General features: G+C 37.6%; 2 protein-coding genes across 3 annotated transcripts; one reads left to right on the top strand and one right to left on the bottom strand.

Annotated features, from left to right (window-relative positions):
• The first annotated feature begins 221 nt into the window (after window positions 1-221).
• LOC135466824 (catenin alpha-2-like) lies at window positions 222-18,580 on the top strand. 2 transcript variants are annotated; one of them, XM_064744532.1, is made up of 22 exons: window positions 222-307; window positions 1,123-1,273; window positions 1,726-1,915; window positions 2,495-2,661; window positions 3,393-3,512; window positions 4,194-4,283; window positions 4,755-4,928; window positions 5,621-5,824; window positions 6,790-6,840; window positions 8,092-8,172; window positions 8,778-8,930; window positions 9,699-9,791; window positions 10,219-10,375; window positions 10,740-10,940; window positions 11,539-11,690; window positions 12,060-12,126; window positions 12,867-13,089; window positions 13,814-13,919; window positions 15,485-15,619; window positions 15,941-16,033; window positions 16,473-16,496; window positions 16,983-18,580. In XM_064744532.1, the coding sequence occupies exons 2-22, from the start codon at window positions 1,160-1,162 to the stop codon at window positions 17,136-17,138; spliced, it is 2,751 nt and encodes a 916-aa protein (XP_064600602.1). In that variant the 5' UTR covers window positions 222-307; window positions 1,123-1,159; the 3' UTR covers window positions 17,139-18,580. The 2 variants fall into 2 exon arrangements, with proteins under 2 accessions (XP_064600602.1, XP_064600603.1); XM_064744533.1 differs by lacking the exon at window positions 6,790-6,840 and having other exon boundaries at window positions 16,983-18,579.
• Window positions 18,581-20,126: 1,546 nt separating this feature from the next.
• Window positions 20,127-26,400, bottom strand: LOC135468966 (cell growth-regulating nucleolar protein-like). Its single transcript, XM_064747464.1, has 8 exons — window positions 26,175-26,400; window positions 25,080-25,216; window positions 24,085-24,205; window positions 23,210-23,317; window positions 22,594-22,677; window positions 21,959-22,265; window positions 20,848-21,011; window positions 20,127-20,319 (listed from the first exon to the last, which is right to left on the bottom strand). Exons 2-8 carry the CDS (start codon window positions 25,202-25,204, stop codon window positions 20,182-20,184), a joined length of 1,047 nt encoding a protein of 348 aa, XP_064603534.1. The 5' UTR covers window positions 25,205-25,216; window positions 26,175-26,400; the 3' UTR covers window positions 20,127-20,181.
• Window positions 26,401-26,477: the final 77 nt, after the last annotated feature.

Here is a 26,477-nt window from a genome sequence, read left to right as displayed (position 1 = left end):
TTAGCCGTTATAGTCCAACTGTAACAATACTAATATATGCCTAATATATTTGGCGTTTACCTCAGGCATCTCAAAAATATTCGTGCGAAAATTCTGAACAGCTGTGGTAGAATTTGTAATGCATTAAATCAATGACGTTCATTTTAAACTGTGAATTTGTTAAGAATACAAAATGAAAGAGAAAATTTATTTGGGGTTATCTCCCCTACTGTTTTCAAATACCGTGACACTGGTGCTGTCACGTGACTGCATTCCGATTTAATGATACGCCTTACAAAAGCGAACATTCACAGGATATTTGGAAAAGGTGTGTAACTTTCTTCTATTTTTTGATGATCATTTTTGATGTGTTGTTATATTGGTGACAATATCCATATATTTACTGCTTAAACTGAGTACATACTTCGATAAATGGGCGTGGACTTTTGAGGGGACTCGTGCAACAACAACGTAATACGAAGTCAGTCCTCATACACTCGATTGGCTTTCTTGCTATCATTCGACCTTCGTAATCATATACTTTGTATCTGTAAGTCACCTTACTCAGGAAATTATGGAATTTGCTTGTATAACATGAATTTGATAGATTGTGCATTCTATTTTGTCGATTGCATTTACGTTGTGCGCATGTTTAACACACAGGATCTCTTATCTACAAGCAGTCCAATATTCTCTGACTTTGTCATCATATGTTAGTATTTGTTGAGAGAATAGATTAGACTGCAGGTAGATAAGAGCAGTAGCGACAGTGACAATGACATATTCCAGGTATCTACTATTCGAACAGTGCATGCGCTGTGAACACATTCAGACATTTTGCTTGTGTGATTGATGGAACAGATCCTTCCATATAAACCAGCTGGAATCAGCCATTAGAGAGTCTCATGAACTCACTCAGGTTTAAGTGAGACAACCTGAGCTGTCGCTAACTAACACGGATTGTACAGTAACTCCTAACATCGCTGTTGAGTTAACAGGTCTGACCATGCAATAAGTATATTTGTTGTAGCAAGTGCTGTAAAATCATCGTTGGGAAAAGCTCCATTCCGTTCCATGAAGATGTCCAAATTCGTGTGAACTTGTGAGACTCTGGAAATATTTGTATTTGTATTATCATTGTAGGAGTAAGTGGGAACGGTAGAGCATACTGAAGTCTACCATGAGTGGTGGGCAAGCCCCTGCCGGGGGGATCATCCAGTTCAAATGGGACCCCAAGAATCTGGAGATTCGAACCAAGTCTGTGGAAAAAACATTGGAACCCCTGGTGACGCAGGTACTGGTGATTTAATACTAAACTGAGAATCAAATTATAGGTAATGAATTAATAGAAATGATCATGAACAAAATGTACATGTATGACAGGACTCTTTCAGAGTACCCATCATAATTCACAAATTATCGATTTCCACTGCATGGGTAATAGAAAATCCTGAACAATCATATGTAGATTTGCATTGCGTGTGGAAAGAGGTGAATTCCCATTAACTTGCTTTTGCCACCTCTGCGTCTCGTTCTCTGTAATAAAGTGACATGGATGTGCAGATAATGGCCAATTATAAATCTAACATGGTAAAAGCAAAAGGTATCAGAACACCCAACCTGTATCTGAACAAAAATAAGTTCATTGTCAGATTTTCAAATTATGTGAAGTGAGCGAGCTCGAATTCATACATAGAATATCTGTGAGAATTGCATAATTGCTTTGGTTCACTTTGCACTGTCAAGGTAACCACATTGGTGAATCAGAAGGGACCATCTAACAAAAAGAAAGGCAGATCTAAGAAAGCTCATGTCCTCAGTGCCGCAGTGCAGAAGGCTACAGAGAACTTCATAGAGCGAGGGAAGGAGATTTCTTCAGACAATCCAGAAATGAGAGCAGAGTTAGAAGCAGCTGTAGAGGAAGTTTGTAAAACAGGTGATCAGAGCTTGCAAATTTTGGTATATTTAAATGTTTTCAAATATATGTTAAAGAACTATTTTATAGGTGCTACTAGTAGCTAAGGTCAACTTAATACTCAGTGAGAGAACTACACCAGCAGTTAGAGTGACATTGGACCTGCTATCCTTCGTAGAATGAAATCATGTCCTAAAAAAAAAAACATAACTTTCTTGTCCTTACGATTTTACTGGTCCCTTGAATGCACTTAAGTTTACTGTGTTAAATAGTATGTTGATAAAAAATCTGCCAAGATATTATTCATTATTCTAAACATGAAGGTTTGAAGTGGAAATAAATAGCCCTGGAAAATGGGTAAAAACGTAGGATGGTACGTGTTGAGAGTCATTAAAAAAACATTTACTTTCATATGCGGGAATCCTGGTTTAAAGTTGTTTATTCAATCATTTGTTTTTTGCACAGGTTCAGTATATTGCTTGTTTATGATAGTTCATATGGTTCAGTAATCATTATAAAAATATGGGGTATTATATGGCCAAAATTCTGCTGCTATGACTTGTGTGTGCATTTACCATTGTCCGGGGTTTGTCTTTGAAGGTAATGTGATGGGCACTGCCTCCCAGGAGTTTGCTGATGACCCGTGTTCGTCCATGAAGAGAGGGGCAATGGTGAGGGCTGCCCGTGCACTCCTCTCTGCCGTCACACGCCTCCTCATCATCGCTGACATGGTTGATGTTCAGCTGCTTCTCCTCTCATTAAGAGTTGTAAGTTCACAGAATACTCCAGGCATTGCTCCAAATGATGAGTACACGATACTATATTCACATAACAGATTTGCCCAAAAAGTAAATTGCAAGCATTGAAATCATTTTTAAGTTGTTGCATGACATGATAGCAAATTTCCTAGCTATTCACATTCTTGAAAAAAGTTACAATGTTGTACGTGGCAGGTTTGTCCTGTATTAAAGAGTTAATCAAAATGCTGTTGGGTGCACAACATTGTCTTTGTTCCCTTGCTTATTTTCAGACTTGATTTGTATAAGTAAATGTTGTAATTAGGATAGGACCCCACATTCCAAACAAACTTCAAAACATATTTTTACGATCAATGGAACTCTCAGATTGAGGCAAAATGAGTAACATAGTCATTAACAAAATTTTATATCAGATTCAGTATATTTTTTATTCATGAAAGTGTTGCTAATGAACAGCTGATTGGCCATTCATTAATTTTTGTTGTCATCTCAATTAATTCAGTCTGATCCCAGTTGTTCAAAAGTGTATTAGGACTTAAGTCCAGTATTAACTTTAGTCCAGACTAAAGTGTTATTTACTTTGTATTAGGATGAGACCGATATTAAGATTTAAGACTGGCTTTAACGTACTTTTCAACAACTGGCCTCTGACAAATGTCTACATTTACATTATGTATGTACCTGTATGTAGGCTATGGAAACTTTGACAAATGAATGTGGATGTTCTTCATTTTCTTAAGATTGAAGATGACCTGGATCGTATTAGAAATGCTGCCAGTCAACAAGAACTCCTGAACAGTTTCAATGACTTTGGACGAAACATGGCTGAGCTCCAGGACAAAGCTGCTCGTCGTCAGGCTGTAAGTTATACCTTTAATGTCTCCATAGGAAACATCCATACAGCTGGTTTACAAGAAAAGACAACAAATATTATAGTTTGAGTTATTTAGGGAGAGAGTTTATAAACAGAACTAAACGGGTACAGACATTTTTTGGCTGATGTGCTTGGTCCTCTATGAATCAACTTCTAATAAGGAGTTCATATGAGGTCATGAGGTGTGTCATCTTAGAGCAACATGTAACACGATGTTGTGTCACTCATACCCCAGTCACATAAGATTAAAGGGCAGAACAAGGTCTGGGGAGTGAAAGAGGAAATAGATGCATCCTCGGGTCATATGGATGCATGTTTGTGTCTGATAGAATAAAACTGATGTCTTAGCCGCTCTTTCTGTTTTCTCAGGATTTGTGCCCTCACTTAGTTTGTCATATCTCAGTTGTGCAATGTCACAAAATAAAAAGATATGTTTTCTAGACATTTGGTCTCTTTCCTTCTAACAGTGACAAGGCTCATGGACTGATGTAGAAATCTGCTTATTACTGCTACCATTGGCTGGATATCAGTCGTTGCTTATTAAAGATGCGATCCTATTTTCTGGGATATGTCAAAGACTCTAAGGCATTTTGCTGCAAAACTGATGTTTATTAATTGTAATGTATATTTTATAATCAGTGTCTGGAGTTTTATTGGTATCCTTTAGGACCTGAAGGATCCACGACGGCGTGATGATCTGGCTGCTGCCAGAGCTGTGCTCAAGAAGAACAGTATGATGCTACTCACCTCATCTAAGGTACATGTATGGTCATGCAATCTGGCCCATTCAAAGAAGTCTGAAATCTGCCAGCAGGAAACATTGGTTATAAGCGATACCAAAACACACGCTCCTTGACAGTGTTTGTGTATTCTTCGGTTGTTTTATAACAAATTTAATTTGCACATAGGATGGTATATATTAGGCCTATTACATAACCCAATTTATTACAGCCTGTCTAAATTCCGTTTTATAGTGTTTTGAACGAATTTCTAACACAACTGCAAATTGTAAGTTAGATGTAAATGAGGTTTCTTGTCCACTATATTTTCCATATTTAAATGAACAATAAATAATGTCCTAGAAAAGAAATTAGAATGAGTAGAAACACGGTTCCACAACCATTCAGTGTGATTCATTAGCAATGATGAGCAATAATGGGCTGCACATGTATGAAAAGTATATAATGTCTGGAAAAACTTAGTATTATTCTTCTGTTGTCCCTTGTAGGCTTATGTGCGTCACCCTGAGCTTGCTCCAGCCAAGGCTAACAGAGATTACGCCTTCCAGCAGGTGTGTGATGCAGTAAACACCATATCAGGAGTGGCTCAAGCTACAGGAGCCTCCGAGGCCCACCCGTATGAGGGGGCTGGGGAGTTGGCCTCAGCTCTGGATGAACTTGATGTAAGTTTGACAAAACAAATGTTGCACTCCCTGAAAATGTGTTTTAAATACATACATGCGATCACAGTTTGACATTTTCTTTCTTTATGCATCCTGTTCGTAGTAGGCTTTGCTCAACCTCTCTGTTACTTTCTGTTTTTTTTTTATACTGTTAAAATGTGCTTGAAGGGAATACTGGATTTCACCTAAAATTTGCTCTGTACAAATACACTCTCTCAGGTGGCCCAATAAGGTGGATTAATCATTCTGAGTCAAGAAAAATGTGTCATTTCCAAAATGCTAATCGTAAGGTGAAATACTGTAGTTTTCAGTTAAGTTTGTGAAAGTATAAACTGTAGTGATATGTCCACATTTTGTTGCTAAACTCTTGATTTTACAAATTGTTACAGAGATTTCCTTAAATTTTGTCAGCTTTTGTTTCTCTAATTTAAGATAATACCTGAAGATGATACCCTGTGGCCCATTTCCCAAAGCTTAATGAATGTTCTTTTCTTATACAACTTTCCTGGTAAAGCATTTCAGCTTGTGGTGCTATAACCTTACTGATGTTATTTATTAAAACAGTTACAAGAAACTTCACTTAACTGTTTTTGAAAGGGGCCCCATTTTTGGTTTGTTCTGATAGACGTTTATTTTCTTGTTGCGTTGTATCCACAGTTGTATTAAGATGTTAATACCTGTTCAATTTACAGCAAAAGATTATCATGGATCCACTGTCATTTAACGAGGTCCGCTCTCGCCCGTCACTGGAGGAGCGGCTGGAGAGCATCATCAGTGGCGCTGCACTGATGGCAGACTCGTCCTGCACACGCGATGAGCGGCGGGAGCGCATCGTCCAGGAGTGCAATGCTGTGCGACAGGCTCTGCAAGATCTGCTGTCTGAGTACATGAATAATGTAAGTGGCTCTGTCTATAACAATAGCTCTCCTTTTGCTGGGGGATGATGGTACATAGAGAACTAGGAAGAGTTTTCAAGTTTCTTCTCCATATAGCTTTTGTTGGATTTGTCAGTTTGGTGATAGTAAAACATGGCGTGGTTTTCTTGAAAGGGCTGTGTTTGACATGATATTCATAGAACACAAATATATATTTCATTTTAGCGGAAGATTTCCCAGTGTGTCACATTTTCCTTTATTTACTTTGGCAGAAAATTAAAAGTTAGTTACCTGTGTAAAAAATTTACAGAGCAATTTCTGCTTGTTAAGGCTGCCTCCTTTGGGATGGTTGATATGAGTGTCTTGAACGTTGTTCTCCTAAATGACTTGAATGAAAGACCTTTGGGCAATCAGATAGGAAAAATTGAAGAATACAAAGCACATGTTTCTCCTTTGTTTGCTTTACTGCAAAATTAAATTGTGCCTGGCATCTAAACCTACCCTATCATACCATATGTCATACAGCTGGAACTATGAAAGACGTAGCGTAAATTTATCTTGCATAGCAAAAGTAAATACTTCTGACACCAGTTTCTCTATATTATTTTCTCCTTGTTATCAAAGAAACGTCAGCATGGATATCACTGATCCTTTCAGCCAGACCATTTCATAATCTTTTGATATTATTATATCCCCCATTATTATCTCGTCTGTATTCACAGTTTTTCGTACATTGACCATTTGATGAGTGCTCTCTGCCTTTCTGCCTATGTTCATTTTTTCTTTCTTGCACACATATGTATATGTGTATGTACCTTCATTCCTACCATTATACAAATTCTTTCTGCGAATTTCTATGTTATGACGTATTCTTGATTTGCTTCGCTTCATCGAGTGAAATTATTAAACATGTTTTTATTATTTTGTGCCCAAAAAGGAAAATATGAACTGCATAAGTTTGGTGGCATTTTAATTTTGATATGCAGTGTAGACGCCGTAAAAAACAAGTTAGACATGTGGGAGTGCAGGTAACAGAGGTATCTACAGATTGTATTTTCCCTGTGAATTGGAATGATACTGTTTAGATTTAAGCAGGATTTGTTTCTTTACCTGTATATATCATTGAATTCAGTGTGTGGTGATTTATTTTGATTTTATTCATCTTCGTTTACAATTATTTTATTTTTTTTGGTTCATTTGTGTTATTGAATGATTGTTTTGCGCTGTTGGCTGTTTGAAGTTGATACATGTGAAATTTTGTTTGACAGGATATCATTATTTCAAGATTTAGTTACAACTGTTTATATATTTACATAAATATACTCTTAGTGCTGTATGAAAAGTAAATGAAGAAACTAAAGTTTTGGAAATTTAGATGAGTTCTTAGCAAACTAATGTTCAGAATCCTATTTGCTTCATGGCTGAAATAAGCTGAAATAACCGGAAATTTGACTCTTTGACACTTTTATAATGAATGTATTTTATGTGAATTCTTAATCTCAGGTAACAAATCAACATGACTGACAGCGAGAAAAAATCAGTATTTCTGTGAAAATTCGTTTAAAACTGTCTTCTCCTTTCATCAATCTGTCATGCAATTGACCGACCATACCAAACTGCACGTACATGTGTTTGCATACTGGAGATTTACAATTACATGCATGTCTCATTCAGCCAAACGTGGAATACAGTGAATGGTTGCCACATGGCATTTGTGTGGTTCGGAATATCAAACCAGTTCAGTATGTGCACTTTTGAAATGAAAACCACATTTAGATGTGATATTTGTTGTGGTCCTGTGTACAAAGAAACATTTTGTGCATGGCCAGTCATTTGATTCAGAAGTAGTTTCCAGTGGTTTCGAATGACATTCACTTCATATCTAATGATTCCGTGAACATATATTTTTTTAACACTTTCAAGAATGGTATTATTACTAACAGTTGAGCCTAAGAAGTACATCACTTGTCAAAAAGTAGTCAGTAAAGACTTTCTTCTGACAGTAACAGTAAATCCTGTTTTGAAAACGAAATAATACCAAATCTTGCAGAGATGCAAATATCTATTTAAATTTTCTTCCAGGTAGGCTACTTTTGTTGATACTTTAATTGCATTTCGTTAAAGCCTCGCTAGAAAGCTTATTCTCTGATGTAAACAAATTTTAATTCTTTCAGCAGCTGTAAGATTTCAATTTTAAGGCAACTAAAACGACATGTTGTAAGTCAGGTTTATGGTATGGCTAGACTGGTTATGTGTAATGATTCTGTGCTGTGGTGTTTTGGTGATAGGCTGGGAAGAGAGAAGTGAGTGACTCGCTGGACCGAGCCATAGATAACATGCAGAAGAGGACTCGAGATCTTCGCAGACAGGTCAGTTTATGTTACTTTCTAATTGTATGGCTGTCTAGCTGACATTTACTGAATCCAATAATGCAGTTGTTTTGTGAAGTAAGTTTGTATGGAAAAGACTTTTCTAGTCTGTGATGTCCGAAAATTGAAGAGGAGCATCCTGGTTTATATAAACTTTTGATTGTCAAATACACCAGATGCTAGCACAGATGATCTTGTAAAATTTTACAATATGCTTACGAGATTGTCTATTAGATAGCAATGCCAATGGCTGGGAACTATGTTTTCAAGTTGAAAAAAGTGCATTGCCCCTAATTGACCAACAGTTTGTGTGAAACAAATGTATTTTAAAAGTACATTTATTAAAGCTGGAATGTTGCCATTGGCGCAGCAGATCAGTCACTAACCATTGATGTTACAGACTCCAGTATAGCTCACAATAATGCAGCATTGGCTTTAAACCAGAAGATCTGTTGGGCACATGTACCTGGCTAAGGGCAGTAGTTGTCTGCAGCACTCCGGTTTCTATCACCCATAACCCTGAGTGTGAAATATTCTTGGGTACAGCATTTTTAAATTCCAACCAGTCAAGTAAATTAGTACATGTTTTATTTGTTGGTGTGTAGCTACGTAAGGCTGTGGTGGACCACGTCTCCGATTCTTTCCTGGAGACCAATGTCCCCCTGCTGGTTCTCATAGAAGCTGCAAAGGCTGGGGACGAGAGGGAAGTGGATGAGTATGCACAAGTCTTTCAGGAACATGCCAATAAACTGGTTGAGGTGAGTGATGTAGTACTTGACTGAGAAAACTAGAATGAGGGGACATCAGGTGTTTAAGTGTTTCTACCTGTATATGTCATGGAAGTCCTAGAAAGTCATGAAATTCGACTGTTTCTAAGAGTCATGGAATGCTAAGGAAAATGAAATTGACAAACTCTTGTGTTTGTTTATCTTCAAGGAATAATATAACAAATGTTAGAAGAAATTTTCCAAAGTTCCTCTTCCAAAATGAGGCTCTAAAAGCAAGAACATATTATGGCAAAAAAAAGTTTGCCAACCCTGACTTCCAGTGGGGAGGCTGCGGCATGTTTTTTAATCCCATGAGGTGGCGCTAGTGTGAAATAGGACCTAGAGTCATTGTTACATCAAGAATGGCTTGTAACTTAACGTTTACACAGTAACAATGTATGAGTTTCTGTTGTAACGTTGTGATGTCTTTGATGTGACATCATCATGATGAACTGGGAAAGGCACATTTGACATCATTAAAATGACATCAAGGTCCTGCTGCCGGGTGATTGACAGGTTCCTATTGTTGTAGCAGGATGTCTGTACACTAATCAACTATGATTAAAGAGAGATTAAAATAAAATAAATTAAAAAAATACGCTTTGTGATGATTTGTATACTTTGTGTTCTGAGTAGATATCCTCACTATTAATAGAGCTAAATTTATTTAGTAGATTCTGTAAATATTATCAAGCATCTCATTTCATCTCATTTTCGGAATACCATTTACACCAAAACATGTTCTGTTGCTGTTGTCAGGTTGCTAATTTGGCGTGTTCTATGTCAAACAATGAGGAAGGTGTGAAGATGGTCAGACTGGCCGCCTCAGAGATAGAAACCCTCTGTCCACAGGTAACACTTATTTTCATTACATAAAGCAAGATGGCCTTTTTTTTTTGTACACAATTTTACCACAATTGACTTATATCACGTTTGGGACCATGTCCAGAGGAAGGTTATTTCGAAACAAAGTTGTCCCATTCAAGAATCAGAATGAACAGAAAATAATTTATTTGTAAACGTGGTGGAAGTGTGAAACGGAACATCCTTGTGATAATACCATCATTTTTTTTTTAGTTTTCTGGTGAAGGAATCTGTTATGCATCAACTGGCCTTTTAGAACATATATTTTGAAGAAGATTTATAGTAACACGGCACAAAGAGACTTTTCTGAAAATAAGGCATGAAAATAGCAATTTCACATGTAACAAATTGATCGATGTAAGTAAGGATCATTGTTGTTTGCATTGAATTGATCTTTTGTGTGTGGTTGATCTAGGTGATAAATGCTGCCCGTGTGTTAGCCGCTCGCCCGAGATCTAAAGCTGCGCAGGACAACATGGAGATGTTCCGCGATGCCTGGGAGAAACAAGTTCGCTTGCTGACAGAGGCTGTCGATGACATCACCACCATTGACGACTTCCTCGCTGTCTCAGGTAGGCTCCACAGTGTCTATGTATAATTTAACATCTAACATCAAGGTGTTATCCAGAAAAATTTGAATAAGTAAATGATGCCATGCAGCCTTGAACTGTCAAACATTTCGATATTTAGTTCTTTATGTCACGCTGCCTTCCTCTCCGGTCATACATGGGAAGGTCTGCCGGCAAACTGCGGATGGGCTCTGCCCTGTCTCCTTCGACTATTCCTTTGGGTGCTGTTGTACAAATGAAATCTACCCTTGAGTACAACATAAAACATCAATCAGATAAGTAAATAATTATGTGAAACAAAGGGTAATTGTAGACTATCACTGAGATGAGTGTGTACATGTTTCAGCAATGTTGGTTTTCGTTTCAGAGAGCCACATCTTGGAGGATGTGAACAAGTGTGTGATTGCCCTCCAGGAGGGTGATGCTGACACCCTGGATAGGACTGCCGGGGCCATCAGGGGGCGCTCAGCCCGAGTCTGTAATGTTGTGTCAGCAGAGATGGACAATTACGAGCCCGGGCCGTACACAGACCGAGTGAATGAGTCAGTCACCATGCTGAAGGATCAAGGTAAGAAGGAGAGGGGAGAGAGAAGATGGGGGAGACTCAGGGAACTGAGGCAGAGTTTGATTTTGAGAATTTCCATCGAGTGCTGTGAGGGAAATCCAGTGGTTGGAAGGGCAGTGGTTCAGTCCTTACTTGGGTGAGTGCAGTAAGACTTGACGATGAGGCAGTGCTTTAAACATGACCTCATCGTGATTATTCTGTTACAAAGACGCATCACTGTTAGGATACAAGGCTTGGGTTCAATCCTGGCCTTGGGGAATTTGTAGATTTCCCTGATCTCATTTTTCTTGGGGCCTTGGTTACAATAAGCAATCAGTGATGGTAGTGTGACGGTTGACTTTATTGAAAACCACTTATTTTGCATAAATATGGTGTGCATATTTCCGTCACACGTGGGAAAGTTCGCTCGTAACTTGCCAAATGTCAGTGGTTCACCCCGGGTTCTTTGGTTTACTTGGCTGATGAAACTGACCTCCATCAGTCCGAAATTCCTGAGTATGGTGTAAAACAGTAAATAAGCCAAGGTGAAGACAAGGTATTAATGTGAAGATAAATGAAGACAAGCTGTGTATTTTACACGTGTACAATGTTCATCTGACAGTGATGCCAAACTTTGCGGCCAAGGTGGAGATTGCTGTAGATGCTCTGAGCTCAAATCCGCAGCGTGAGGTTGATGAGAATGAGTTTATTGATGCCAGTCGTCTTGTATATGACGGTGTAAGAGACATCAGGCAGGCTGTCCTCCTTAACAGAGTAAGTAACACTTAAGGACTTGAAATACATTAACACTTCAACAAATCCAAATCAGAGATAGAGCCATTTTGCCTGGTGGATTTTTTTCTTTTCTTTTCTTTATAGAGACTGTAAGTAGCATAGAGAATTAGCAAATGAAAATTGTAAAGTGAAATACAGTTTTTTAGAGTACACTTTTGAAATATGAATGTGGCCTTACAAACACCATGACCATATTCCTTGTGTTATTGCATGGAAGTTTACTCTGTACCCCAGTTAAGTTCTGTTGAGTATGCACGTGGCAATTACTCAGTCCAGCATCTCCTTGATAGAAGAGCACAGTCTTGAAGGTCTGGTACATTATTATTTCCCTCCTTATTTCTTCTACAGGGACCAGATGAGATTGAATCCGACACAGAATTTGAGTATGATGATGAGTACGAGACCAGAAGCAGATGTGAGTATGATATGTGTAGCTTTAGCTCTTGATATATAGATACAGATTTGAGTTTGATGATTAGAAGATTAGGCGTAGATGTGAACAGCAAACATGTAAGTATAGCAGGAGCTCTCCAAAGGAATTTGGCTTACTCTTTACTGTTAAACCCAAAAGTAAAATGTGTACAGCATGAACTTTCACTAAGCACACGTTACATAGTGATGATTTAATAGTTTTCATGGTAAGATTTGAGAAAGCCATTAGTCCTGAACAAGAATATGGGACCGAGTCTTGCTGGCATAAAAGCTTTCTTAGTGCTATGAAAACGTGACTGTAATGGCAGCGTTGATACCTACAGAGCTGGTTGCCATGGTAGTTATGTGTATGTAGCTATAAAAGGGCTGTGTCTAAGTGTGATACCATTACGTTGATGAGAGGCTCTTCCTGCAAATCTAGTGTTTAGCTTGATTTTAAATGCCTGCATTGAAATGGTCTGTGTTGTGATTATTGGTAACTGGAGACTGCGGTTTGAAGTTTCTACAGACCTAGTTCTGTCTTATTCAGGAATACCTGTGTTCACTGTACTGTGAGTGTCAGTAACTGAGGCCTGGTACATCATGTGTTTTTGTGTTTCTACAGACACAGTTCTACCTTCATTGTGGTTACTGAGGACAGGCGTTTTTACAGACTCTACTTTTATGTCTTGATTGTAATCACAACTTGATTGTATGATGTAATGATATGCATTGCACTTGTAGCAAGCCACACAGAGCAGGAGGACTGGCAAAAGAGTGACCGGGCCATGATGAGGAACCTGCCAGAGGAGGAGCGTCAGAAGATCATGGTTCAGGTGGAGGAGTTCCGCGAGGAGAAGGCCAAGCTGGACCGTGAAGTGGCCAAGTGGGATGATAGTGGCAACGACATCATCGTCATGGCCAAACAGATGTGCATGATCATGATGGAGATGACAGACTTCACGCGGTAAGCACATCAAGGAACATGTTGTGCTTGGCAGAATGCAAAAGCTTCATTTGCCTATTTCCTCAGCCTTTTTGCATATTAAAGAGCAAGTTTCAGTGCAGTTTATGCACATTTATAATTTGATTTTGGAGACAAATCTGCATTGTTTGGATGTGCCAATTTCAGGGTTTCACAAAAAGTATAATTTTATCAGTCTACACAGAATAATGCCTTCAGAATATTTCTGAATAAACACCTTGCAAGAGGTTGAAGAATGACTAATCTGAATAACGTGATAAGTGTCATTGTGGACGTTTCAGTTCCTATGTCTTGGTACAAATAGGCATAAAAACAGAAATTTTTGTATGATCAAAGTCATTCCTGGTCAATAATGGCAAGACCGATCACCAAAACAGCGTACCATACAGGCTACCAAAGAACTAAAAAAGCATTTAAGTATGAAATTAAGATAAAAGAGAAGCAAATTTCATCGAACGCTAGGTGCATTTCTCTTTTTCCAGATTCTGAGGGTTGAAAGCATATGAGAATGTTTTGAGGTTTCTTTTGAGTGTAAACTATGTAAGTTTCAGCAAGTGATACATTACGATCTTTTGTTTTGTTTTTGTCTAGACAAAAGGTTGTGTTGTTTTTTTTTCGAGACACAAGGTTTTGTTTTAACAGGCTTTTGATTTTCAATTTCTAGAAGGATGGTGAACTAGAACTGATGTGATTTTTGTTATTGTAGTGGTCGAGGGCCCTTGAAAAGTACAATGGATGTGATCAGTGCAGCAAAGAAGATTTCTGAATCCGGATCAGGCCTGGATAAATTGGCCAGTCAAATTGCAGATCAGGTGGGTGGAGCAAGGACATGAAACTGCCCTGGGGGTTGGGATTGCAGGAGGGGAGATGGTCATATAATTTGAGTAGCACAAACTTTAATAGTGCTCAGGTTCATAACTTAATTTAAACAAAAATTGTGGGTTTGCCATAAAACATGTTTGTTAATGTTTGAAAAGTCTTAAGGAAAATTTTTGCAATTTTATATCGTTAATTGATAATAAGGTCAATAGTGGCAAGTACTCTTACCTGAGGACCTCCGTGGCGTAGTGGTTTGCATGTTAGCACAGCACAATGACCCAGGAGCCTCTCACTAATTTGGCCCCTGTGAGTTCAAGTCAGGTTTCTGGTTAGGTGTGGAAAGGTCTACCTGCAACCTTGTCATGATGACGGGTTCCCTCCTACCATAATTCTGGCCACCATCGTATAATTGCAAAATTCTTGATTTTGACGTAAACCAAACTAAATAAATAATCTTATCTGACCTAAGGAGTGCTTATCATAGAATTTTAAGTGGCAGTTACTGCCTGAGGTTGAGGTTTTCAAACTTTTGTCACAGAGGTCGCAAAGTGACTGAGATGACAAAAGACGGCCAAGGCTGGGTGATCATATATCTTGGACACCAACACAAAAGGGAGTAATTGAATTACACAGTGGTTTCATTGTTTGGCAAGAGTCAATTTTTCATGAAATCGCAGTTTTATTGACTAAAGCTGGACCAATGTATGTGATGCACATGTGTAGGCTTGTAAAACTTACTTCACTAATATATTAGCGATATTGATGTGGTCTTATATGAAGCTCTTAAGATGTTATCCATTACACATGGTGCAGTGAAAACTACCTAGGTTTACCTCATGCGTTTACTTCGTATTGTTTCGTGAACAAATACCATAGGCCAAAAAAAAATCCCTAGCTATGTACTATGTACAGGTTTAAATAAATAATGAAATAAATGATAATAAACTCGTTTAGAAGCTTTAGTAGTTATTTTCTGATTATTGTAAATAACAAATTTGCTTGAAAAAGTAAATCTCATTAACTTGTAAAATTTAATCTGCTATACTGAAAATGGAAACGTTTATCTTTAGTTGTTTTAAATAGGTGGGACAAGGGCATTATGGCCAATGCTGTGTTATTGTTTTTCTGAAAGTGTCAGTACCGAGAAAAGGTAGTATGATGGGTGTAATGGGACTAGCTTTCTAGGGCTTATACTAGCCGTAGCATACGAGGAATACCTAGTAGCTCATATCGTGGAGAGCTTAACTGCAGACATGGGGATCCAATTTCCCTATGAATCCCTGTGAATAAAGCAGCCAATTTTTAAGTGGAATATGCGAAATTTGTACATCACTTGAACACCCGATATGCATCACTTGAACACCCAATGCATGTCACTTGAACACCTGGTATGCCACCTGTGATCCGCCAGCAAACAGGTGGGTACGCACAGTAAACCCACAGTAAACAATGGAGCCAGTGTGTAGCAGTTGTTAACAGGCGTTCCATGTATTCTATGAACAAAGTTCTAAGTTGTACTCGCAGTAATATTTTCTTTTGTACATTCTTCTACATGCAGTGTCCAGATTCAGAGTCCAAGAAAGACTTGGTAGCATATCTACAGAGAATAGCATTGTACTGCCATCAGCTGAACATTACCAGTAAGGTGAAGGCTGACGTACAGAGTGTCAGTGGGGAGCTCATCGTCTCTGGAGTAAGTGCTTACCTACTGCAACAAGATGTGAAAACCTGTAGTTGTTTGGGTCCCTTTTTGTTTGAGGTTATATATTTATAATTTCGGTAATAAAATATGAACAAAATTGGCAGGAAAAGAATTCAACAACAAAAGTTGTGCTTGTCTTGCGGATTTAAAAGTTTAAAGTAATTGTGTATATATTATTCTGAAATTCTGATAGTTTCCTGTCTGCTTTGATATGTTATGCAAATGGCTTGCTATACATCTGCCTTTCTCCATAATTTGGTTGTGAATATTTTATCTCTGTGATGCAATGTTTATGTTTTTTTTCTCGAACAGCTGGACAGTGCAACGTCTCTCATTCAAGCTGCCAAGAATCTGATGAATGCTGTGGTTCTGACTGTCAAGGCTTGTTATGTTGCCTCCACCAAGGTAGGAAAGATTTGGTCACAAGGCTTCTTTGTCATGAAAGCATAGTCATGTAACATTCAATACCTAAACGCTTCATTTGCATTAAAGTAGGACTTAAAGAGTTCTGGCATACTAGCTTTGATAAATATCTCTCTGCAATATATGTATTATTTTTCTAACATAATGAAAGAACTTATGACTGTAAAATACAAAGTTTAAATTTTGAAGTTCAAAATGATATGAACATATTTTTGCGATTAACTTCCGTTTCATAGCTTCCAAAGTAAAAACTGATTTAATATCAGCAAGTAGGATAGCTAAGGATGTTGAATTTACATTTCATTTTATCTGTTTATCTATAATTGTATTGCATCGTCTCTTTCACCAAGCAGTAATGGTTCACCGCTTAGGACTATATATTTTCCTGGTGTCTAAATATTGCTTTTATTTTTGTCCACAGTATCAAAAGCATGCAGGCGTCAATGTAAGTACATGTACACTGTGAAATCTTAAACAATAACCATAGTTTCACCATCAGTAATTAAATGTATTATAGAACTCTCCCAAGTATGATTTATGATTGATGTCATAATTATTCACAAATGCAGCTTGACAGGCACTGCAATGGGTGAGGTAGAATAGATATTGTCAGGTGTCAGGTTTAATTGTAGTACAGTATAGATGTGAATAGGAAGTAATCAGTCTTTTTTTTGACTACCTGGTTCATTCATCACAACATTACATCATAGGTAAAATCACAGCTGGGTCAGGTTTGGAAAACTAGCTTAAGGTACTACTGTATAAAATTCAGCAATTTCCAATAGTTGCTTAATTTTAGTGAATTATGTGTTGACAGTTTGTGCATGCTACAGTTACCTTTGTGAACATTTAGAATATAAGGGTTACGCATGCAGTGTCCTAGATGACCAGCCATGGAGCTATATGTTCAGTGAAGTTTTCTTTCTTTCAGACACCTGTGGTATTATGGAAGATGAAAGCCCCAGAGAAGAAGCCATTGGTAAGGCGAGAAGATCCGGATGAGCGCCATGCTAAGGTCCGTAAAAGTGCTCGCAAGAAGAAGATTGAACCTGTCAAAGCTCTGAGTGAATTCACAGAGCTTGGGTGAAGACTGAGAGACAATAAATCTACAACTTACAGTTTTAATCAAATGGCTCACACAAACTGTAATTTGACCAAAGCAAAACAGTATGGCATTGTCAGCTGGAATCATGAAATCATCATGGACTAAACATTTTTATGGGACAAAACTGGAAGATTCGATCTGGTGCTTTGAGAGCAGGTTTACACTTTTTTTCCTGATTTTTTCTATGTGTGAAATCTGTAATCATCATTGCTCATTACGTTTCTCCAACGCACTGCTCTATAGTAATTGTTCTGTACATGTATCTGCAAGTTTGTGTTGAACTGCCCTGATTTTTGATGTCATACTCTTGCAGCATTGTAAATGTGCCTTTGATTAGACTTAGCATAGGCATAGATCTTCACATTTTGTAATTTTTCAATATTTATATGCTTTAACATTTTCAAAATACACACCATGCTATACATGCACATATATGTTCAACATTATTCTAGCCCTAAACCTGGCAAAGTTATGTTTTGAATGAAGCTAAAGAGTTGGTGAAGAGATTGGAGTTACAAATTCTACAAGAAACAATTTGAGTGCAATTACACCAGTAAAACAGACCTGTGTGTTAAAAAGTGGGAGGAATTAGCAGAGATGTTTTAAATTTGTTTCATATATTTATTGTACCATTCTACATCTTTTTTTTTTTTAAACACTCTTTAATGTATTGGTAGTTTTCTTAATATAGATATGCATACAACTGATTTATAGAGGGCAACTTCATGAAAACGCATTCAATTGTATTTATATCTAGCTTTTTACAAGAGATGAACATTGGTTGTAAAATCATTGAAATGTAATTGGAGCAAAAGACATTACATACAGTTCATTAGGTTGTGAAGTTACCAATTTTCTATTAATTATCACATCCTTTTATTCGCTTGAAGATTTCTTCATGCCACAAACTACTGCATATCGCATCGCAATTTTTTTCATTTTATACATTATTTACACATATCATGAATTAAAACGTTTTCAGATAAACATAAAGCATATCTAGCTGGCTACATTGTAATATTGAATTTGTGCAACTTTATCTAGGATGAAACATATACTGTAATATATATTTACACATTTCAAAAGCTAAGTTGTTAAAATGTGGCGTTGCAAATAAAAGTAAGAAATGTGAACATATATGTAGTTGATTTCTTTTTTGTATTTCATGTTACATGCAACAGGATTTCTTCGTGCACTGTTTCAAGCAAGCGCCATTGGTGCCTAATGCCCCAACCAGGAATTGGCCAATCAATGGCTATGTTACCAAATCTCTAGGTGCACTAAAAATACTTCTGTTCGTGGTGACATCTTGCTCAACAGTCAGCACTGGGCAGTGTTGTTTGTAGCATAGGAAGTTATCAAAGAAATTGTTAATAGCTGCAAAAAGGAAAAAATAAATGATACACTTGGATTGTCGATATTTTTCTGAAAATTTACATTTCCTGCATATCCGATAATAAATGAAAAAAATATTGGGTTTTAATTATATTCTGGACCAGAATACTGTCCGTTTTATAGCAGAAGTGTTTTAGTACACTGTTAGCTCACTTGTCAGGTATACCAGTTGGCCAAGTTGTAAAATGTGTTTTAACTGAAGGTCGCCTTTCAACAGTGATTTTTTGTGATGTTCATATAGATGTCCTTTACAAGACAATTATAATTTAAAAGAGAAGAACAAATAATAAAACCTCATTTATATTGGACTAGAGGCCGAAACAGATCCAACCAGCTGCACATATTTTGTCCAGACATGCTTAATGTGGAATCTTATAAGGCTGTGGTCATGCTGGCTTCCTCTCCGGCTGTATTCTTGAGTACGGCGTAAAACACCAATCCAATAAATACATAAATATAAGGCTGTGGGATACGCCATGATAGACAAACTGGAAACATGATTTAGGGCCACTCGTACCCCAAGCTCACATGGCTGACAGGGAAAACAGGGTTCACGGGACCTTAACAGAAGCAGCTGCATTCTCAGGTTGGAGAAATAATGGTAAAAATCGATAACATTGCTGCTCTTTCTATTTTCTCAATGTGGGTGATTTTTTGTGAACTTTGAACTGACTGTTCAGTTATGCAAAACCACAAATATAAAAAGATATGCTTTTTGAACATTATGTAGGATATTTAGTTATTTGATTGGTGTTTTACGTCATACTCAAGAATATTTCACTTATACGACGGCGGCCAGCATTATGGTGGGAGGAAACTGGGCAGAGCGTAGGGAAACCCACAACCATCCGCAGTTTGCTGTCAGACCTTGTGGGATACTTTATTGATGTATATATATGCATTAAGTCCCATGCTCTCTTGCTTTAACTTCAAATTAATTTTAGTCAAGTTTGGCCAAGTGTTTACCAATAGGCTACATTTATTGTTAACTGGTGCTGACTTGTTTGTATCACTTTCACAATTATTTGGTCATGTCACAACAGTGTCTTCTTGCAGCAGGCCAGTCCCACAGCTTCCTGACTCAAATGCCTTGCACACGACACCTTCTCACTCACTGTCAGACCTAGTGCTTACACCAAACTGATGGGCATTCCTTTTGATGCAGTGTCAAGTTAGGAAAAGTACCACTCTAAGGCATAACACGGTTCTGAGACTGAATCCAGCTTCCAATTTGTGTATGTATGTCTGTATGCTTGGGGTTTTATGTCAAACTTAACAATTTTTTTAGTCATATGATAATGACAAGTCAATAGGTGTGTGTACATATACATGTAAAGTGTCCTCTTGTGACAGTCCATGCTGCTGCCACGGAAGCATCACGCCGCAGAGACCAGATAGGACACTCCACCCTGTCACATTATGCTGACACCAGGCCAACCATCCTTGATCTAAATTCTCAGTGCTGAGTGCCATGCGAGGCTGCAATAAGTTCCATCTTAGGAGGAGAATGAGTTCATACATGTAGTTAGAAAAAGACCAAAATAAACTGAAGATTTTGCTCAAGCATTCTTTTTTTTATTTTCATGATTATAATACACATCTAAATCCTAACTAACTTTCTGTTGTATCATCACTGTACATGTACTAACTTCACCCTGTCTTTCAACACTTTCAAATTGGGATTCTTCGTCACTTTTTTCTGAAACTTTGCCCAAAGTTTTTCTTCCGATTTCACAAATCCTCCTTGTGATAGATACTCAGCAATAACCTAGAACAAAGGATAAAAACAAATGGAAACTATAGCGACCATCACATAGTACCTATAAATAGAGTTTCTCAAATCAATCTATTTACCAGGATTTCTTAATCTTTTTGTACATCAAACAATAATTTGAAACATATTGAGAATTTTATTTAGTTATTGTGTTTTCCACAGTTAACCACATGCCCCAGCTTTACTGTCAAACTAAAACAATTTTAAAACATGAAGTATATTTGTGTAGTTGGGACAATCCATACTGCATGTTTTCATATCTATTTCAATCTTAACTTAACGAGCACTCTGATGCACTCTTAACGAGCACGAGTATTGCTTTTGCAATATATGTCCCGTATTGGTTTGAGCAGTCCAAATAATAGCTGTGTCCAATTCCAGAACAGAACAACGAAGGACATAATTTTGTTAACATTGAAAAGAGGCACAAAAGTCAAACGGAAACTTTTCAAGACCCACTGTGATAAAATTAACTTTATACCAAGAAAAATCCTGAACTGTTGATTCCTTAAATGTACTTACCTTTTTCTTCAACTTTTTCACGGAAATTTCTTGATCACTCCTTGATCGAAGAATGTCACATATGACCTCTGACCAATCAAAATGGATTTTGGTTTTACTCCTCTTACAACTGGGGCTGCCTTCCCCTTCCACAGCATCTGAATGGTCCACTTTATCAGCCTTTCCTACAACATTAAAGCTGAGTAATTAATAACTATAATTTAAATGACTGCTTTAATGCCACGTTCAAGAATTTTTCCTTATATGATGGTGGTCAATTTCAAGGGTGGGGGAAGCCTACATATGAGGAAATTGTGACAATAATTCATACTGGTGGAAAACAAGTTGTCTCTGATGAACTTCATGTAAGACTACATGAGAGCACTGTTGACCATTTAATAACCAAATAGCGACGCACTGAATTACCTTCCTTGAGGTCACTCTCAGGTTTACAAATGTGCATGTTTAGGAGTAAGCAGTGGGACCTCACAAAAAGGCTTATTATCAAGTTTTGGAGCTAAAGCAGCATAGGCTAGTTGAAGATCTAGCTTTAAAACACATCCTAAGTTTGTAAACATTTAGAAAGCCAAGGATAAATGTTATATATTTTTTTGAATCTATTCGTAGGTAATTTCAAAATACTGGCTCAAATTTAATACAATAGACATCTTTGGTAAAGTCATAAAGTGAAAAACATCGACTTCAATCAAGATCTCTCAACATTTATGCGACTCTCAGAGGCTGATATGTTGTTTTTTTACATTCTGTTGCCTCGATAATATTTGTCCTTGGTCGTGACATATCCTACATACTGTATGGTTCAATAGACGAGGTTTCACTTCTTGCAGTTTCATGTCTCAAAACTAATCTCGCGTTACATCCTAGTAGCTGCCATACAAGGGAGGTAATTCTGAGCAGGACTATTCCATGGTTAAGAATAGGATTAAAAGTCAAGCACCCTATCAACTCGGCCACAGCCATTTCTGAAACATGAGATCAGGGTCAAACAGAAAACTGTAAAAAGGTCATCTGTAAAGTTCTATTTGAAGTTTACATGGCAAGCTCCTTCACCAACTGCAAATTCTTCCTTCAACATTTTTGTTATTTCTTCCAATAATTAGTTTCCACTTACTTTTGCCATTTTTTATTTTATCCCCTAGCCTTTCTGAAATCCTATCATCCTTCTTTTCATCACTGGCCTCTTCATCATTAATGTCCTCTTTCTCTTTATGTTTCCTCTTCTTTTTTCTTTCTTTTTTATTTTTTCCACTGTTTGGCACATTGGTGTCCACATTTTCACTCTCATTGTTTTCCTTCTCTGGCTGCTTCTGGACATCTTTGTTTGATGAGTTACTGTCCTTGTTTCTACGGGAACTGCTGTCTGTGCACAAACCTGAATCGGCAGTGTAGTTGGTCTGTGACGGAGCAGTGTTGTCTTTCTGCAAGAAAGCATTTCATGAAAACAGGTATCAATATCATTCAACAGAAGTTCATCCTGAATTTCCAGAAACCATTTCATAAAATGATGAGCACAAATTTATACAATAGCAATACTGTTAAAATATCCATATACCTCCATGGACAAAATAAGGCCCAAACTGACTTTCATGCAGTAAACTCATTTCAAGCTAAGATCGCACTCAGACACTTTTTGTGCAAGGATAGTTATCTCCAGATACAAACTGTTTCAAGGATATATGAAACGGCTTCTTAATTTCCAAACTGATTACTGGGGCCATTTGAAAACTGTACATCAAAAATACTTACCTGGTCTATGTTCTCCATCAGAAGATTCCAGACTTTAGAGCTTAGTGACCTGTCCCACACTCTCAGGCTGTTCCCAAGGAAGTTCTGCGCGAAGATTTACAAGAAACACCTTCGTTATTTCTCCTTTTATTCCACGGTTCTAAAATGCATCCCTCCAGATTTCCAGATTTGATTCTAATTTAACTTTTTCACATTTCAATTTTAGTGTCTACATCACTGCTGAACGAGGAATTATCAACATCAATACAACCTGAACAGAGCAACTAGTTGGGTGTTCTCCAACCAGCTACAAAGGGAGGCAAATCTTGCACCTCACTGAGAAGACATGTAACTGCTTCAATAGTGATTTCATTAACAATACAGTGCCCAAGTCATCAAGAATAACCTTGTTATTCAATTGTATTGTTATTCAAGAAGGCAGCACTGCTGTTCCATGGGTTACACTGTTTTTCTTTCTTTCTAAAAGGTTGGTGAGCCCCATTATGATTGCTACTGGACTTACACATCTATAATGTAACCTAGAAAATATTTTCTTCTGTGCAAAAGTCCTAATATTTTACTTTATACAAACTCGATGACAAGGGAGGTAATGTTTGAAAGTAAGAGACAAAAGTACCTCAAATTTCGCCTTTTTCCGTGGAATGTTGGGGTAATCTTTAAGTGTTTCTAACACGGCCTTTACTCTTGGTTCTGTATTAGCTTGATCTATGGCTGATTGAACTTTCTGGAAACAAACAAGAGCATATGCGCTTTAACAAACAAAACATAATTCTTAATATATGCACTTCCTAGTATTTACACCTCTTAATTGTAAAAAATACTGGAAAATAATTATTAAAATATTTATTTATTTCATTGGTGTTTTACGCTGTACTGAAGATCCTGACAGAACCTGGGGATTATTAAATTAATTAAACTGATTTTAAGCTGCAGCCAAACCAACAAGAGCTTGATTTAAGTTTGTGTCTTTATTTGGCATTAGATGTCTGGCAACAACAGCTTATTTGCTAATACTTTTGTATTACACAGATCACAAAAGTCAGATAGGAACTTACATTTACTTCTTACAACACAAACAATCCCACCTAGCTCTATACAACTACATCTACACCCCCATCAGCTCTATGTAACGCTTTGCAGTTCCTACATTCGTCCTAACTCTATGTAAGGCCTAACAGCTCCTACAATCTTCCTAACTCTATGTAAGACCTTACAGCTCCTACAATCTTCTTAGCTCTATGTGAGGCGTAGCAGCTACACTTTTCCTAGCTCAATGTAATGCCTTACAGCTTCTACAATCTTCCAAGCTCTGTGTAAGGCTTTACAGCTCTTACAATCTTCCTAGCACTATGTAAGGCCTTACAGCTACAACTGCTCCAGACCTATGCAAGTTCTTAAACCTATGCTTGCACCATATCCATGCAAGTTTTAACAGCTCTTACAGTCCTTCACAATAGATATATGCAAGCCCAGCTTTTTGTGTGTTCTCACCTCAAGCCAGGCCTCCTGTTTGGCCTCTCCCTTGTTGGCATTGGCCTTAGGTTTGTAATTTTTGCCAGAATATTTTTCTTCTTCACTGATACATTTAGTATGTTCCTTGTACCCGTCTCCCCTGCAAACACACACCCACAAAGAAGTATTAAAAGCCATTCAAACTTCCTGAATCATTTCCAGAAATATAGGCTGCCTTGTTTAAGGTATGAGTTCATTAAATTTTTCTTTTTGGTTTTTGTACATTGTTATTATTTGTCTGTTCACCACATCGCCTAAAGCAGTTTTTATTCCTTTACAAGCAAGACCTGGCAAAGCAATTAGATGCCAGAAAAGGCCAAGGATGATCAGTACTGACTGGGCTATATTTTGTGGACATCGGCTGGAGCCAATAAAAGTACTTATTCGTCTGCCGTTTAATGTCACACACAAGAATGTTTCACTGTTACAAAACTGTCAAGTTTTATGGGTGAAGGAAACCGGAGTGCCTTTACCAACGTCTGGTAAATTACTGATGAACTTTCTGGCATGTGACATATATATATATGCAAACCATATTGGTGGACAACAAGTGGCCTATAACAAGCATCAGACAACTCAATCATCACCAACAAATGCTTCGCGCAGCGCAAACCAAAAGTTCAATGTCCAAGACCGGGGTTGAAGCAGCAACAGGCTTTGACAAAAATTTTGTATTTTACCATACTCATTATCCGTGGCTGCACTGATACTATGCACATTGGCTCTTAGTTCTCCCATAAATGCATCTGTCTGTGGTGTGGTGGTTATTTTGGATAGAATTCACACATTCAAGGCATGATACTGTGCTTCATGCATATACATGTACATCCCATACAATTTAATCAGGAAACATAATACACGCAGTAGCATATTTTATTTGAATACAAATTTACACACTCCACATTATTTAATGGTCTCACTGGTGTTAGACTAGACATGACTGTGGACACCTCACCCAGGCATGTTTTGCTTACCAAAAGTCCTTGCCACAATCCACACAAGACAAAACTTCACAGCGACGACAAATTGTCAGGTAGTGCTTCTCCACCTGGTTCTTTTTCAAGGACTCGCCACAAGCATTACAGTTGAAAACTACCATTTTGTCAGCAAACTGTAGAAAAAAAAATAAATTGTATTATTTTTGTTACTGTGTACATTTGATTTATAAAATGCTATATAAGGTGCTATTATCTTCCAAGTCAAAAAGAAAGCAAATATTCATTGTAAGTGCCAGTACAGTTTTAGATGACATCAAGTTCATAATGAAAGTCAACAACTTTAAGAATGCCTGTGACCTGTGTAATGAAAACTTTGCCTTGAACTACCATATTGTGAGCAATCATATCTGCCAATTTTATCATTTGCATTTTTCTGCAATCTCTCACTGTATCAGCCGTCATGATATTTACGTGCTGGATATTTATTTAAACTTGGTCTGTTTCCATATGTAAACAGGTTACAAACATGAACAAGTATATGTGTGATACGATTTAAATATTTACTGTAGCTGAATTTTATTTATTTATTTTTTTGATTGGTGTTTTACGCCGTACGAATGGAATATTTCACTCATCCAATGTCCACCATTATTTATGGTGGGAGGTGGGTTTTAGTTGCGTGGGCATTGCCTTAGCCAATTCTAGCTCTTTTCGGCTATTACTGTGGTTGGGAGGTAGGTGTATTTAAACATCGACATGTATCTCGAGTCTCAAGTCAGTATAAAACAGTCACACTGTATTGGGCTAGGGAAAGAACCATCATCTATAACCATTGCAGTCCAAGATACAAAGCCATTATAGATGTACAGTGTCTAGAGGACGTAGGTTACACCGATGTTGAGCGCTACATTAGTAGTTTTCTCGGTCTAGCTTGGGATGGCTGGTTTACCTCGGGAATTGGACCTCTCATAATCAATCACGGATGATAATACCCTATCATCGCTGTGCCAGTGTGTCAGCAGAACAATGTACAATTTAGAAGACAATCATAGCCCTTCACTTGTGTGAAATAAATATTTATCATGTCATTAGTTAATGCAGCACACAATAAGAACGAACAAAGACAGTTACCGATCCACAAATTTCGTCCACGAGGAATGAGCCGTTCCCAGGTTACCTCCCTTAGGCAAAGATCTCCGCTACAACAAGCCAGCTCCAGTTTATTCTCTTCCGCTCCATCTTTAGCATTGATATCGATGGTCACTGTCTTAAGTAGAATCAGATTTAGATTTTTTGTTCACATTCGGCGAATTACAACACTAAACGTCATACACGAACACCCTCGATAAAGCAATAACTGTCTTGAATTAAACACGCATGCTCGTAATAAAATGTACCGACATTTCCGCTTAACATCCGGGCACTTGCATAAAT

This window comes from Liolophura sinensis, chromosome 6 (assembly GCF_032854445.1).
Source record: "Liolophura sinensis isolate JHLJ2023 chromosome 6, CUHK_Ljap_v2, whole genome shotgun sequence".
NCBI lineage: Eukaryota > Metazoa > Mollusca > Polyplacophora > Chitonida > Chitonidae > Liolophura > Liolophura sinensis.
The sequence above is the reverse complement of the archived record's forward strand: the minus strand, read 5'-3'. Positions and strand labels throughout refer to the sequence as shown.